The sequence below is a fragment of the Sinocyclocheilus rhinocerous genome, unplaced genomic scaffold (genome assembly GCF_001515625.1).
Source record: "Sinocyclocheilus rhinocerous isolate Xijiao unplaced genomic scaffold, SAMN03320098_v1.1 scaffold12, whole genome shotgun sequence".
Taxonomy (NCBI): domain Eukaryota; kingdom Metazoa; phylum Chordata; class Actinopteri; order Cypriniformes; family Cyprinidae; genus Sinocyclocheilus; species Sinocyclocheilus rhinocerous.
Genome location: NW_015626394.1, coordinates 323,121 through 340,094, shown reverse-complemented (window position 1 = coordinate 340,094; position 16,974 = coordinate 323,121). Strand labels below are relative to the sequence as shown.

At 35.5% G+C, this 16,974-nt stretch overlaps 2 protein-coding genes across 4 annotated transcripts in view; both read left to right on the top strand.

Moving 5' to 3' along the window:
- LOC107714287 (CLIP-associating protein 1-like) overlaps positions 1-4,981 on the top strand; it is a 90,520-nt gene extending 85,539 nt beyond the window's left edge. The window contains exons 39-44 of the mRNA XM_016520102.1: positions 293-425; positions 505-544; positions 690-818; positions 2,288-2,494; positions 2,885-3,001; positions 4,159-4,981. Of these exons, the coding sequence (XP_016375588.1) occupies positions 293-425; positions 505-544; positions 690-818; positions 2,288-2,494; positions 2,885-3,001; positions 4,159-4,245 (713 nt within the window). The 3' untranslated portion in view covers positions 4,246-4,981. The remainder of the gene's footprint in view (positions 1-292; positions 426-504; positions 545-689; positions 819-2,287; positions 2,495-2,884; positions 3,002-4,158) is intronic.
- Positions 4,982-6,831: 1,850 nt separating this feature from the next.
- Positions 6,832-15,377, top strand: tfcp2l1 (transcription factor CP2-like 1). 3 transcript variants are annotated; one of them, XM_016520087.1, is made up of 15 exons: positions 6,832-7,200; positions 7,804-7,946; positions 8,459-8,532; positions 9,251-9,356; positions 9,483-9,589; positions 9,677-9,829; positions 10,270-10,380; positions 10,977-11,074; positions 11,158-11,209; positions 11,316-11,409; positions 12,202-12,292; positions 12,382-12,455; positions 12,557-12,699; positions 14,729-14,780; positions 15,157-15,377. In XM_016520087.1, the coding sequence occupies exons 1-15, from the start codon at positions 7,139-7,141 to the stop codon at positions 15,192-15,194; spliced, it is 1,398 nt and encodes a 465-aa protein (XP_016375573.1). In that variant the 5' UTR covers positions 6,832-7,138; the 3' UTR covers positions 15,195-15,377. The 3 variants fall into 3 exon arrangements, with proteins under 3 accessions (XP_016375573.1, XP_016375580.1, XP_016375565.1); XM_016520094.1 differs by having other exon boundaries at positions 6,834-7,200; positions 11,390-11,426; positions 12,382-12,464; positions 15,157-15,376; XM_016520079.1 differs by having other exon boundaries at positions 6,839-7,200; positions 12,382-12,464; positions 15,157-15,376.
- The last annotated feature ends 1,597 nt before the right edge of the window (positions 15,378-16,974 follow it).

Here is a 16,974-nt window from a genome sequence, read left to right as displayed (position 1 = left end):
TTTAATAGTTTAAAGTTATTTTATTATTTATATTTAATACATTTAGTATATTAAATATATATTTTATTAGTTATATTTAATATATTTAATTATTTTTTATAGTTTTTAAGAACTTTTTTTCTTCTTCAGCTTTTGAGGTGAAATATTACCCAGGCATGTTCTTGACAGTTTTCATAAGATTCAATAATATAGAATATCATATATTCAAAACAGATGTACAATTAAAGTAGAACAACAGCTTGTTTATGCAGCTTGTCTTCAGCTCTGACTTGAATCATTTTGAATCATACAGATCTGGTGGCAGACTTACTGAAGGAGTTGTCTAATCACAATGACCGAGTGGAGGAGAGGAAGGGGGCTTTGATCGAGCTGTTGAAGATTGCTCGTGAGGACAGCCTGGCTGTGTGGGACGAACACTTCAAAACACCGTGCCTCCAAGCTTTCTTACTCGTTTTGCTAATAAACGTTCTAGTTCGTTTGAATTTTCCCTCTTTCCCTCTAATTAATCCTATTGCTGCTATTGGAGACACTCGGGGACAAGGATGTGAGTTAAAGCGTCATATAACTTGCATCCTCAATTGACACGTTCTATATAGTCCTAAAGTGTTTCATATATCAATTTGATTTTTGTGTCTGTGTGTATCTGTAGTGGTTAGTAATGATAGTATGCATTCTGTCTGATTATTAAGCACACTATCCGTGCTCTGGCGTTACGGGTTCTGAAGGAGATTCTGAGGAACCAGCCAGCACGCTTCAAGAACTATGCAGAACTCACAATCATGAAGACACTAGAAGCCCATAAGGACTCTCATAAAGAGGTTAGAATCCGCCGCCTTAAAATATTCACAACTGATTATTATACTGCAAAAAGTTGTGAATAAAGTATCACATTGCTGCTTTGGGTTGTTTGTGCCTTATAGCAGGGGCGAAATGTATTGGGTATTCTGTCATTTTAATTCTTAGCAGTTTTCACAAATATTTTGATTATATTAAAAACTAGAATTTTAATAATAATGTGTGATGAAGACAAAATCCATAAATTATTATACTATAATTATAAATTAATGTATTTTAATATATTTTTTTAAAGGCTGCATTTATTTTTAATTAAAAATACAGTAATAAAAGTAATATTGTGAAATGTTTTTACATTTTAAAATAACACTTTTTCTATTTTAATGTATTATAAAATTTAATTTATTCCTGTGATGGCAAAGCTAAATTTTCTGCCATCATTGCGCTAGTCTTCAGTTTCACACAACTAGGCTTGCCGCGATAGACGGTGCTGACGGTGTTAAGCCGCAACACCAGTTACGTCACTTGCCCACCCCAGCACCGACCCCCACCGTCGTTTTGATTTTTTTATAGTAATAAAAATAATTTAGTTCAGTAAAAGAACAGACACTACAATGAAAAACTGAACGTACTCCGAATTGCCGCTATTTGAAAGTGAAAGTAAAATGCGCATGCTGCTTTTACAAGCTATTTAAAAGCGAAGGAAAGTGAGGAAAAGAGGGAACGCCCCGCCCCCACGGTGATACCGGTATTATCCGTGTTGTCACACGTCGATTAACCGGTGGGAAAATTTCCTCACCGTCACAACCCTACACACAACCCTTCAGATCCACAATCTTTCTAATAAGCTGGAAATGTTGAAAAGTTGTGCTGCTTAATATTTTTGTGGAAATTTTTGTCCTTATATTTTTTAAGGATTCAAAAGAACAGCATTTATTTGAAATATAAATTTATTATAATGACATTATAAATGTCTTTACTGTCACTTTTGATCATTTTAATCTTTGCTGAATAAAATTTTAATTTCTTTTACTTTTGAATGGCAGTCATGAATGTGATAATATTGTAGTAATGCAATCGGATTAAACCTAGTTTTATGGTACATGAATTTATTCTAGTATGGAAATATATTCTTTTAAACCTAACTCCATTGTCACCATAATACCTCTCACATGTGACCACACTGTTTCTGAGAAATCAAGCTGGCCAGGTAATTTTTTTCTTTGTAACGGTCTCATTGAGAGTAAAATGAGCTGATTGGTCTCTTTAATCCCTTTTTAAATCCAACACCTGCGCCTCTGGACACTGAACACCTTGGTTACATCTAAAATGAGATGACCTAAGTCAACAAATCCAACACCTAAATGAATAAATGAATGAAGTACTGGCCTGTGGCCTGTGACCAATTTTTTCCCAACCAGTTTTATGTTTGATCTCAGGCTGTTAAACTTCACAAACTCACTCAAGTGCCATCTTGACGTTATATGTGCAGGTGGTTAGGGCGGCTGAAGAGGCTGCCTCTACGTTGGCTAGCTCCATTCACCCAGAGCAATGCATCAAAGTGCTGTGTCCCATCGTACAGACTGCAGACTATCCCATCAACCTGGCTGCTATTAAGATGCAGAGCAAAGTGGTTGAGCGCATTGCCAGGGAGTCGCTGCATCAGCTGCTGCCAGATATCATCCCTGGCCTCCTACAAGTGAGTATTGCACATTAGCAGCATTTTATGGTAAAAAATTCATCTCTCCACTTCTGTCACTTTGCAACTATATCATGGTCAGAGAGATATCTTAGAATGTCTGGGCAAGTAGTTACAAACATTGCATATATACCCAAACTTCATGTACCAGAATGAAGAATGAGAATTGAGATAGAGAAAGCTTTTCAGTGACTATGTTTTGTAGCCCATTTGTTAATTTGACTTTTATTCACCCCAGTGGACAAAATTGGGTCAGTATTAAGTATATTAGCAATGTCTGCATTGGGAAGATTGGGAGCATAGTCAACATGCCTTCTTTGTACTTTTGATGATGTGTGTGTGTGTGTGTGTATGAAGATGTTAATGCTAAAACCATCTATCTGTCTGCAGGGCTATGATAACACAGAGAGTAGTGTTCGCAAGGCCAGCGTGTTCTGTTTGGTGGCCATCTACTCTGTGATTGGTGAGGAGCTGAAGCCACACTTGGCCCAGCTCACGGGCAGCAAGGTATGTTCACGTGCACGCCAACTCAGAGTCCACCAAAAGGTTCACCCTGTTCAACCTGCTTATCACTCAGTCCTCTATTTATTTGTGCCCTCCTCTGCTTTTAGCTGGTCCAAGTTTTTTGTATTTGGTCTACTTTCATTGCACTTGGCTTTCACAGCACAGTCCATTAAAAAAAAAACTGGTACAGTAAGGTTTCATTTGTTAACATTAGTTAACTACATTAGTCAACATGTACAATACTTATACAGCATCTATTAATCTTAGTTAATGTTAAGTTCAGCATTTACTAATACATTATTACGATCAAAAGTTGTATCTGTTAGCATTAGTTAATGCACTGTGAACTAACAGGTACATGAACATTTTTATTAACTAGCATAAAGGATAATAAATGCTGTACAATTATATTGTTAGTTCTTAGTTCATGTTAGTTAATGCATCAACTAATGATGACAATTGAGACCTTGTAAAGTGTTAGCAAAAAACTAAAGGGATGAATTTCATTATTCAACTCTTTCAGGTCATATTTCACCCCAAAATCACATTTCTCAAAAAATAAAAAATCAGACCATTATAAATTCTTGCATTGTAATATATTTGTCAAGATAATTAAGCACAAATTCTACCTTTCTCATAGCTGTAATAGTGTTTGTTGTTGTTGTTGTTGTTCTTTTATTTAAATCAGCATACACTAAAATTAGTACAATTAAAGCTACCATAGTGTGTAAACATTTGAATTTAAATAAATCTTTATTAAATTATTAAACCATTCTTCTTCTTTTTTAAACTGAAAATTCAATTTTTTGTTTTTGTTTTACATTAATGATATTTGTGCTTAATTGCCTTAAATTTCATAAAGTTTATACTAATGACATTTTACTTAAAATACTGATATTGATACAGTGTAGTACTGAGTATTTTTTCTGTGAAATGGTCAATTTGTTGCATCATATTTTGTGAAATCACCTACATTGCCCTTAAGAGAAAACATTCAAATTTTTAGACACAATGCAGAAGTAAACATTAACCATGGCCTTCTAAGATAACATAACTAGAAAGTGCAAATACATGCTCTTATCTGCGAAACAAGTCAGAGGTCTGTATGAGTATTAGCATATGCTGTATTCAAATTCACCCTCTGGCTTTTATTTCCACAGATGAAGTTGCTAAATCTGTATATTAAGAGGGCCCAGACCACCAACAGCAACAGCAGCAGTTCTTCAGACATGTCGTCTCACAGCTAGCCGGATGTACTCTAATCAGTGCCCTACACGTGCATTTGGGAACATAGTTGTGCCTCCTCCAGAATCCTTTTTTTTTTAATTGCTTCATCACAGTCTTGCTGGATTTTCCCAGAGAGATATGTTGCTCACTGCAATCAGACTTTTCTTTTCATCCAGCTCCTGGAAACCTCTTAGTGTCTCATGCATCTTTCCATCTGTGAAACATTGAATGTAAATAGGTTCGGATCGAGAAAAATGCATGCCGGCTTTTTGATAGGGAACAGATCTTCCATGATTGGCATTGCTTCCATAATTGGAGCAAACAAGCTATCTTCAGCTTCTGAAGAGGTGATTCGTTAACTACATTTATTAGTAATAACTTATTCTTGTTTGCAAGTGGTGTTAAAGGTTTAATTGAGTTATTAGAATATTTTAAATGGACACAATTTGGGTTAACTAATACATCACTTGAATTTCAATTAATGCTAGTGGATCATTTGGCTGGCCGAGTGATAAATGTAAAGAAAAGAGAAAAATGTAAGTAATTTGTAGGTTTGGCTACAATGACAACCCAAAAAACAAAAAAAAACGTAGGATTAAAACATTCTTATATTCATTTTTATTTCATGGGACCGCAATACCACATCCCATAATGTTGAAAGTGTAGGAAATTGTTTGTTTCCAAGTCTTTAAGAAGGCTAATGTAAAGCAATTGTGTTGATTTTATTATAGGATGGATTATGTGTTAAAAATGTGGGCCACACTACAGAATACAAGGACAAACTTCTGAATGTAGAGCTATTCCTTTCATCTTTGGGGAAAAAAGCGAAGGGTTTTGTGAGTAAACATGCAAGCCACAACACACTTGGACATTTAAAAGTTCACACTCAGTGGAGCTGAAAACATGACCAGGGGCATCTTCAGACAAGAAACGAATGAAATCAAACCGATTTACACTTTGTTCTTGTAGCAAGAGGATTGTGATGGAAATTTCAAAACTACTATGCCTTACGTTCCTTTTTCTGTTTTCAAAACTCAGACTGTTAAATACATGTCCACAGGCATTCGTACTACACTGCTAAAGCATGTCTACGACGCTAATAATGAAAACCCTCTAATCTGGCTCAAGAACTAGAGGTGATGTGATGTTCTCTGAAAGGTCTGAACTCTTTCTTTTTCCTTGTTCATCTGGAGATTTTTTCCATCTGATGTTAAGTGCTGAACGTTTATAAAAATGGTGTTGCACTCTTTTGCACGTTATCAAATAGCCTGCATGTTTTGATGACGTAACCATCCTGTGCTGCCGTGACTGACCTAGGGTTGGCTGTTTGTGCCACATCAGCGGTCTGGTCGGTCTGTAAATACAGTATTATTATTGTTATTATTAATATGTTGCCCAGGTGGGGAAGTAGACAAGTGCAAAGCTCAAATGGGTCTCACAGATTTGACCAAAATGTCTGTTTGTCCTCAGGCTGTGAACCAGACCATATTAGAAATTAAGGACAGACATTTGAAAGCACCCTACTTTCCTTAAGTATTATATACTGGGGCATGTGGCTTTTATTGGTATGCTAAGTGTGCGTACCCTTGTTTGATGCAGCATAAAAATAATCTGTTCATGAAAGAACAAATTCAACCGTGAGGATCAACAATGCAAGTATTAAGTTAAACGTGTCCCCTTGGTTTTCCTCAAATGTTGACCTCTAATGGTATTCCATCAAATTGTTCACTACGCATGTTAGACTTTTTTGTTATTGGACACAGATACGCTATTGTATTTATAAATTTGTTTTTATTTCCTGTCCCAATGTACAGGTTTTTTTTTTTTCTTCTCAAAGGCTTGTGATAGATTTACACCAACCTAAGTCTGGCCTAGAATTAAAACAACCAGAAACATGAATTTATTGTGATGATTATTTTAAACTAAAATGTGTCAGGGTTTTGAATGTGCTGTCAACAACTCTGGTATTTATCACAATTCATGCACCAGTACATTTATAAACTAAGTCATATGTGATAATGTGTATTCAGTCCTAGTTAGTCCAGTGCCACAAATGTCCAGTGCTGAAGAACTGACCAGGTTATACATCACCGCAAAATCAAAACATGAAGTTATATATATAATTCTAAATATTTTTTTATTTTGCATTGTGAATTTATTTTTATGACGGCAAATTGTGCTAAATTACATTTTCCTCAAACATTCAATGTGGAAAAAAATATAATTTTATGGAAAACAATAATGAGTCATCCTGTCTGGACACAAAGATTTATTTAATCAAAATCATCATAATCAACTACTATCAAATACAACACAAAAACGCAAAAAAGGCAAGCACAATAGTTTTTTTGTTTTTTTTAAGGTGTATTTTTATTTATGCAAAATAGATTTTGACTTATATGTATGCCTTTTTGTTTTACTTTATTTTTGGGTGAAATATAATCTGGACATTCTTGAGTTTTTGTGAGATTCACCAAAATATTTAAGTTTGTTTTAGTATCGCCCTCTTTGTCAATGATGTCAAGGCTTTCCATCAACACAGATGTGAAAATGTAGAAGACGCGCACACGCACAATTCTGCACGCAAAGTATGATTTATCAGATACTTCTTACTGACCTTTGATGTCAGAGTCAGCCTGTGCCAAAACAACACCGTGTCAGTTTTACTGACTGCGTCTGTTATTAAACGAGCGGTCCAGCAGAGTCCGTCAGAGCGTCGGTGCAGGTGACCGAGAGGATGCAGGCAGAGTGACGGACACTCACAGCTCACCTGACTGCCGTCACGCGGGCATAAAAGACTGCAGACACGTTGGGCTCAGAAAAGCCTTTGTGGCCCTCACGGTTCCTTCACCAGCGACCACGTGCTTGGCTACTCACATTTTTTTGGATAAGAACGTCATCGAACTGGAGAGTATGCTGTTTTGGCACAGCCATCCTGAAACCTACCAACAGCACGCGCAAAATAATTATATAAGGTAAGTTCAGTCACGCGAGTTAAATAGACTGAGCTTTTTAGACAGTCGTCTTACATTTTATTTATTTTACTTTTTTTAATGGTAAATAATTATTTAACATTACTTAATTTCTAACAAATAACCGTTTTTAAAAAATACCTGAATACTTTTTTAATAAAAATAAAATACATCCTGTATATAGATAAAGGAAAGGTACGATACCTTGGGTGACTAATTTATTAAGCAAGAATCAAGTCAATAATCAGCCAGTAGAATGTTTGTTTTCTGAAAAGCCACATCAAGGTAAATCTCGTCACTTTTTTTTTTTTTAATTGCAGTTTTTAAATCTCGTCGCTCATCTGCAATGATTCTTGAGTGCAAAGTTACAAATATACCCCAGCGACTTAAAACTGGTTTTGTGGTCCAGGGTCACATTTACGTTTAATTCTGAATGAATCTTTTTCTGCTTTTTGTGAATGTATTGAGTATATATTGATACTTGGATATATACCAAAGCAAATTCTGAAATATCATATTCTTGCATTATTGTGCGTCTCCAACGTACTTCAAAATGTGCCATTGTCACTTGGCATGACGTTTTCTGCTTCTCTTGTTCTCTCTCAGAGATGCTCTTGCTCCGTTTCTCAAGCATGAAGAGGAGCAGCAGTCCACTGAGATCGGAGAGTCTCCTTTTCATCATGTGCTTTGTGCAGCCACATCTCCAGCTGTGAAACTCCAGGACGAAACACTCACATATCTAAATCAAGGTAATGTTAAATGACTAACCTTATTGTGCTTGTTTAACTTAAGTCAGCATTTAATGTTGCATTCAAAGCACTACGATTTATGAGAATAACTTTTTTCTTGTACATATCAGTCTGTACTTTTGTCTTCATGGTGTAACCAAAAGTTGTTTATGTCTGAAGTCCATGACTATATTAAAACCAACAACACACTACATAAAGAGTGAACCTAAGAAAACTTTCAAGAAAATCACAATAAACACTCTTTGCTGTAAATGTGATTTTTAACTTTTTATTTTGAGGGTTATAAATCATTTTGTTCCTATACATTAATTCAGTTCTGTGTTTGTTTTTTTGTTTACATTATAATAATATAAATAATTTGTGCATTGGCAGTAAAACCAACATTACAAAATGTACTGTCAATGTGTTTAAACAGTCATACAATGCGAGACTGGAAGCGTATGTTTCTCACTGGCATTTTATCTGATTAGTTGCCTTTTCATTTTAATCTGTCTTGTTTTAATGCACTATAGGTCAGTCCTATGAAATCCGTATGCTTAACAGGAAACTAGTGGAGTATACAGATATAAGCAGTAAATGTATAAAGGTAGGTTAAAGGAATTATGTTATTTCCACTATGTAACCTTGTTTCAGTGTTCATCACCTTTCTATACAATAGAAATATTATTACTGCTAAATAGTAGTAGTTTTTAAATAGTAGACATAGGGTTTTTTCTGTTTAAACCCCAAAAAATGTAAAACATTGTGGTACAGTATTTATGGAATTAGTGATAATGCTAAGTTTTGTACAGATGGCCAGATGTTCTTATACTGAAGTACAAGATGATCTTTGAAATATTCTCCCATCATTTTCAAAATTTTCAAAAACTGATGGTAAATTGTTAGGTTGTTATCCAACAAGAGGCCTATTCAAGGTTTGTTTGTTTGTTAGTGAGCATCGATATAAAAATACAAAATGTAAATATTCTGGATTATAGCAATATTGTTAATATACAAATAAAAAAAATATTATAAATGACAATATACAGCTACAAATACACCATAGTCAATGGGACAGAAAAATATGCAACATACCAACTTAAAAATGTAATGCAGTCAATACACTTGTATGTGAAAGTTCATAGTTGACACTTGTGGTAACATAATTGTAAACATTTGTGGCATCATTAAAGTAAACATTGAAGTCTTAAATGTGAGCTGTGTTATGAAATACTGAAGAGAATGCAAGAAAATACTACTTGGTTTTAGTCATGGGGATATGTGTGATGCTCTCTTGACATCAGACTGTTCTATGCTGTTTTCAGAGTATTGTGCGTGTAGTTTTCCATGACCGGCGGCTGCAGTACACAGAGCATCAGCAGCTGGAGGGATGGAGGTGGAACCGACCAGGAGACAGAATCTTGGATATAGGTGGGACCTGCTTTCCTAATAAAGCACGTTTCTAAAGGACCATCTTGCCAACATTTGTTTTCAAATCACATTATGGCAAACACTCATATGTCATATGATTTACAATGTCCAATTTGGTATGCTCAGATATCCCCTTGTCGGTGGGCATAATGGAGCCTCGAGCCCACCCACTGCAGCTCAACACCATAGAGTTTCTCTGGGATCCTGACAAAAATGCCTCCGTGTTCATTCAGGTGCACGTTTTCTCTCTCCCTGACCTCCATACTAGTTTTCTAAACTGTGTAACACCGGTGGTAACTTTTCTGTTTCTTTATATCCAGGTAAACTGCATTAGCACTGAGTTCACTCCTAGAAAACACGGTGGAGAGAAGGGTGTCCCCTTCCGCATTCAGATAGACACCTTCTCAGCCGGCGAGCACGGAGAATACACTGAACACATGCTCTCTGCCAGCTGCCAGGTCAAAGTCTTCAAGGTAGAGCATCTTTTAGGGATCTTATCTATGCACAATCAGCTTGTAACACTCCAAAGAGAAAGGAAAACTTGAAATCGCATCATATGACCCCTTTAAAAGATAACCGATACACAATGAAAATGTGTGAAATAACTTTATTTATTTATTTTGATGTTACTTTACTCACCCTCACGTCATGGCCTGCATGCATTTTTTCTTCTGTGGAACACAAAAGAAGATATTTTGAAGAATGTTGGGGACCAAACAACATTGGCCCCATTGACTTTCATTTTTATGGACAACAAAAAAAAACACAGAGGCATTTCTCAAAATACCTTCTTTTATGTTCCACAGAAAAAAGAAGGTCATACAGTTTTGTAACAAAATGAGGGTGAGTAAATGATTACAGAATTGTCATTTTTGGGTGAACTATCCCTATGATTTTTTTCTCTCTCCTTAAGCCGAAAGGCGCAGATCGCAAACTCAAGACTGACAGAGAGAAGATTGAGAAAAAGAGTCCACAGGATAGAGAAAAATATCAACCATCCTATAAAACGACAGTGCTGACTGAGGTGAGACATCTGCCTTGGTAGCATTTGAGCTTGTTTGTGTCATCAGACATCATAATGTCATTTCATACAGCTGTATTGTTGCCTTCCATAAAACAGAATGTCTGAGAATATCCTCTTTCCATGCAAATAAATTATATCTTGATTTGTACAGCTCTAAAAATAACAAAAAAGCACCATGCAGTACACTCCATAAATTTTCATTTTCATGCAAAGTATTTTTTTTTAATACTGATAATCTTCAGTATGTAATTTTGTATTTCAAGTAAGACCGAAAACAATACAGTATCAGAACAGTAAGTAAATGATGACAATTTTCACTTTTAGCTGAAGTATCTGTCCATATGTTAATGATTGCGATCTTTCAAGCTAGCGGTCTACATCAAACATCTATAACTACTGAATTTTCCATGTCTCCTGTGAGTGCCTCTTTACTTTGACTGGCCATAGTGAAATATTAAGCTCTCTCCCACAAGTAAGATGTGAATAGAATTCGCATGATTGCTTGTTGGACCGAAGAAGCCCATATTGAGAATAAGGTCAAGAGGTGGGGCCAAAACAGCCACCTAACATAGGTAAACTATTTCTTTTTCTTTCAGTGCTCCCCTTGGCCTGAAGCCCCATCAGTCAGCAGAACAAGCAACACTCCATCTCCTGGCTATCACATTGCTCACACTTCTTACAGCTTCCCAGAGGAGTGAGTCTTTATTCAGTAGGAAATCACACCATGAATACATAAACGTAACTAGCAACTGCTCTCCTGTCTTACTGCGTTTATAGAAACTGCTCTCCAGACCAGCAGGGGGAGCTACATTTGCCCAGCTGTTCTGATGTAAGTATAGCGGGCAGGTTAAAAATATTAATGTCATGCTCTCTTATCTTTATAGGTTTGTATTTGAGGACATGGTGATGCTATTCTTCTTCTTTTTGCCATGTAGCACCTGTTGCCATCGTCCTCCATGCAGGACACGCAGCACTGGCTCCATGGTAATAGGTTCTCCTCTTTCTGCAGGCTCTTCTCTGGCTTCTCAGGTGGGCTGAAATATTCAGTGAGAATTACAGCTATTGACTTGGTTACAAATTCTAGCGAACTGCCTACTAAGGCACCATGTTTTTTTATTTTTATTTTTTTTATTTAGTAGTTTAGAGTTAACATGTTGCTAAATTAAGAACTTGTGATACACAGATAAGCATAAAATGCACTGAGCACACAAATATTGGGTAAACAGCCGATTTTGAATTGAATTTTGTCTATTTTTTTTAAAGTATCTAATAGATAAAAAGTATACACTACCATTCGTAAGTTTGGGGTAACAGTGTTCTTTTATACTTATAGAATCAGGGGAAAAAATGATATCACAGATATCAGAAAAATATCACAGTTTCCACAAAAATATTAAGCAGTACAACCGTCTTCAACATTAATAATAATAAGAAATTATTCTTGAGCACCAAATCATGTGGCACTGGATCATGTGACACTGAAGACTGGAGTAGTGGCTGCTGAAGATTCATCATTAAATTATTTTAAAATGTAATTGCTGCTTTAAATATTTCACGATATTACTGCTTTTACTGTATTTTGATGTAATAAATGCAGCCTTGGTGAGCATTAGAGACTTTATTCAAGAACATTTACAAAGTAAATGTTCCCAACCCCAAACTTTTGAATAGTGGTTTTATAATCAACATTTCTCTCACTTCACCCACAGTAATAACATACTACGTGTTGAAACTGTGCCATTGTGTTCTACTAGAAATTACTAGAAATGTCACCATTTTAAATATTATACTACTATTTGAGCTGCTTTGTTAATGTTTTAGGTTCTGATCTGCTAAAAATGAGTAGAGAAGATTTCATTCAGATCTGTGGTCCTGCTGACGGCATCCGTCTTTTCAATGCAATCAAGGGAAGGTGAGCTGTATATTTGTTCAAACACTTGCTATTCATCCTAAAATGTGTCCAAACATGTACCCTAACATGTCTGTGTCAATGTTACCCAGGTGTATACAACCTCGTCTCACTGTCTATGTATCCCAGCTACAGAACAGGAACCAACTGCACACCAAAGCAGCGGGTGAGGATGGTAGGAGACGTCACAGCATCCTTTATGATAGTTGTGACATGCAAAACAAGTGTTACTTCTATTCTTAATTCTCTAATTGTTTTTGTCTGTAGTGTACCATGCTCTCTACCTAGAGGACCTAACTGTCCTTGAGCTCACTGAGAAGATAGCCAATCTATATAATGCTCCCTCACAGCAAATCCGTCACGTATACAGACAGGGGCCGACAGGGATCCACGTCTTGGTTTCAGATGAGGTAAGAGGGCAGAGAGTGCTTAAAATTGAGTCCGAACATTCCAGAGATTACAGATCATTTGGGAAATGTTGGTTATATAACTTGTCCAAGGAGTAGTTCATCCAAAAGTTTGGGGTTGGTAAGATTTTTTTTCTATTCTATTGAAAGGAGTCTCTAATGTTCAACAAGGTTGCATTTATTTGATCACAAATACAGTAAAAACAGTAATATTGTGAAATATTATTTTAAATAACTTTTTTCTATTTTAATATATTTAATATATATTCATATATTAAAGTGTAATTTAATCCTGTGATGGAAAACTGATTTTTTTTTTGCAGCCATTACTCCAGTTTTCAGTGTTACATGATATTTCAGAAATTTATTCTGATATGCTGATTGGCTGCTCAAGAAACATTTTATTATTATCAACATTGAAAACAGTTGAGCTGCTTAATATTTTTGTGGAAACTGTGATAGTTTTTTTCGGGATTCTTTGATGAATAGAAATGTCTTTACTGTCACTTTTGACCAATTCAGTGCTTGATTGCTGAATAAAAGTATTAATTTCTTACAAAGAAGAGGAAAAGAAATTTTATTGACCCCAAGGGTAGTGTACATTTCTATATCAGGAGTATATTTTGTATGTATATTTTTTACATTTATGTTTATCATTAGTTTACGGAGCTCCACAAATGACATGCGGACAAAAATATATTTATTGTGGCCACAAATGAAGAACTCATTCCCTCATTTTATTAATTTGTTCCGTCATTTTAGGTCACAAATTAAGGATTTGTTCCAATGACTTATTAAAGGGGTCATATGATGCTATTTTAAAGATCATTATTTTGTGTATTTGGTGTAACAGAATATGTTGACATGCTTTAATGTTCAAAAAACACATTATTTTTCAAATACTGTACATTATTGTAGGTCCTATATGCCCCGCCTCTCTCAAACGCTTCGTTTTCTACAAAGCCCCCTCCTTTGACAAGCGCAGCCTGCTCTGATTGGCCAGCTGACCCAATGCATTGTGATTGGCCAAACACCGCAAGCACTCATCGGAAATGTAACACCCCTTACCATAATCGCGAGCTTCATCTTTCAAAATAAATGTAAAGACAGAGCAATGTCTTTACTCTGGGGAACAGAGTCGCGTGACAGACACAGTGATGAAGCTGGTATGTGTTTGCAGTACACAAGCCACGGTTAAGACAGCTGAATCCACTGTGATGTGACCCTGTCTCTCCTCTCTCTCTCTCTCTCTCTCGCGCGCACGATCAACGATTTAACAGACTTTAATTGCAGTGTTCTTAATCTTTATAAGTTAGTAGTACTGTTCGGGTTTACAGTGTGGGGGCGTGTTAGAACGAGCCGTTTTAGGCAGGCGTGGTTGACTCTTAACTTTTATAAAGAATATATCTTTGGATTTGAGACTTTAGTCTTTGCAACTTTACAGATCTTCTTTATGCACCAAGAGCTTGTAACACTCCAAAGAGAAAGGAAAACTTGAAATCGCATCATATGACCCCTTTAATACATTCCCTCATTTTATTAAATTGTGGCCAGTAGTTTGTTACCTTGGTTTGATTTAATTAAAACAAGGGAGTGTATTTGTACAACGTTGCCACCATTTAATTAAAATGAGGGAACAAATTAATATGTTGTGGGAACTAATTCTTAGTTTGTGGCCATGATATATATTTTTTCCCACGTCAGGTGCGGGGCTGCATATTAGTTTACCCAAAAATAAAAAGTTCTGTTTTTTTTGTAAAACACAAAAAGTGTTTAGTATAATGTTGACACTGCTCTCTTCCATACAGTAAAGTGAATCATGACATAAACTCTAAAAATAGACAAAAAGCATGATAGGCTTGGTCTTTAGCAACACTCTTTTCCTTAAATTCATAACTGAAATCAGTTACTGATTGTTCAAATGGATCAGAGTGCCAGGAAATACAGTAACCCAAGCATACACTGTTAAAACAATCAGTAAATTGTGTTACAATGCATTTAGGTCACTCTACATGTATTTGGTTTTTTTCAGATGGTGCAGAACTTTACAGAGGAGTCTAGCTTCATTATCAGCACTATGAAAGGTAACTTCATGGACACTGATTGGGCCTCATGTTTATCCAGCTGGAGTTATGTGGTGAAAATTGCCATTGCACATGCACAAAAGAACAGTGTTGAGGGCTAAATATTTGCTGACTTTACATTAAATGCAAACACTTTGATAAGCACAAGTTCTATATAATGCATACAGCATCTGGTTGTGCCACACTTGTGACCTTCATGGCTCACTGAGCAGGCTACTGTTAAAAAGTCCTCAGAATGGAATGTCTTTGTGAAAAACAAGTTACTATTTAAAACATTAAGCAAAAAACAACACTGAAATAGTCGCAGTATGTCTGAATCTCCATTACATGTACACTACATTTAATATTGGCTACGTTTTTTCTTATGTGATGGCAGATGAATGTAATGATGGCTACCATGTTGTACTGAAGTGACCTGAGACTACTGGAGTATCGCAGGTGCCTTTGGCTGATTTTCACAATACTGGACTGTTTCTAAGTTAAATATCACCTGGTGGAATGTGAGCTGAATGAATGTGGATCATTTTTGTATGATGTAGATGACCGTTATGTATTTTAAAGAGAGAGTGTTGTGAAAGGTTTTCTGGAAACTAATTAAAATATTAATTATTTTATATTTTATGCAAGTCATGTTCAGTTTATAAATTTCGGTTTTAAAGTAATTATTTTTTATCACATTACAGTGGTATTGTAGCATTCTTTTTTCAAACCTTTTTTTCTTTTGTTTTATTAGATACGAAATAGCAAATACATGATTTACTGTGCAGATGACCTTAGCAAAAAAAAAAGTCATATATTTATGTTTGTTTAATCTAATAAGTTTATGTGATACGTTACTTAAAAAAAAAAAAATTCTAATTAAAAACTTGGCCATTTATAAAATAGTTATTGGCGTTAATATTAATGCCACTATTGTGCACAAACATGGATTTTACAGATCCCTAAATAATTGCTAGCAGAAGATAATCTCTCAGTAATGTTGGTGTGAATTGATTCTTTTGTTCCTCACAGACTGAAGATATCTAAATAAAGTTATTGCTCAGGATGTTTTTTTGCTTTGCTTTGCTTTTTCTCACACAATGCTTTTGAGATTTGTATTTTTGTAACTGATTAATGATTATGTATTTTTCACAAAACTGTACAATAACACCTGTTGGTTTGGTGACCTTATCGTGATGAACCTTGCTGTTTGATAAGCTTTAAAAAACATATTTTGTTGGGAAAATGCCATAAGTGTTATATACAGTTGAATAGTAAACGTTCTCATCATAAATGTAATGTTTATGTTTGAGTGTGTTACAAATTAACTTGTTTTATTTGTACCGTTTTCGATCACCCCACTAACAGATGTGATGAGTTACACCTGTCACTTCAAGTACAAAAAGAAAGCTTATAGGTTTATATTATGTGCGTACAGCAGTTTTACGAATCAGATGTTCTTTTTTTTTTTTTTGCTTGATTGTACAAATCTTTTCCGTGGGATGTAATGTGTATCAGTAGGTTGTCTAGGTTCAGCTTGTGAAATGTGCTGGTTATGAAACAGAGAGTTTATTGACAAAAGACATTGGTTTCTACCCAGATTATCCTCCAATTCCTCTGTAGTCATGAGGTTAGTATAGTCGAGTAAACTTGTAGGGCTGATTTTGTGTGTTACTCCATGAAGTGGAAAGTGGCACACTTCAGTGATCAGCTCCGAATCCACTGTGTTCCTCGCGATTTCCCAAACCCTGTAGCGGCACAGACAAAAGACAAATGTGCTTAGCAACACATGCAGACCATAAAATTTAGTTATTTGAATAATTTTTCGGTCTAATAGTTTTCAGTGTGTTTAATGTGAGCAATTCGGATTTTTAGTAAGTAAACCCTTAACACTTTTAGTAGTTTAATTTGTCTACTAACGTTGTATGCATTACAGGGAGAATTCTACCATTTCATAATTGTCAGTTCACAAACACGGGTGGTGATGCACGACGAAGAATACAGCAGTAATAATGATAATAATAATCGATAGGATATTTTCTCTATTCCACCACTACGGAGCGTCAGTGCTTCATTAAGCAAAATTATGTATTTTATAGCGGAACCGATATGCGTGTATGTAAGCCGATGTTTCTCATACAAGGAAGTTTTAAAATGTATTAAACTGCTACTGGTTAAGCTCCATCCCTACACAGGACAGAATCAACAACTCTAA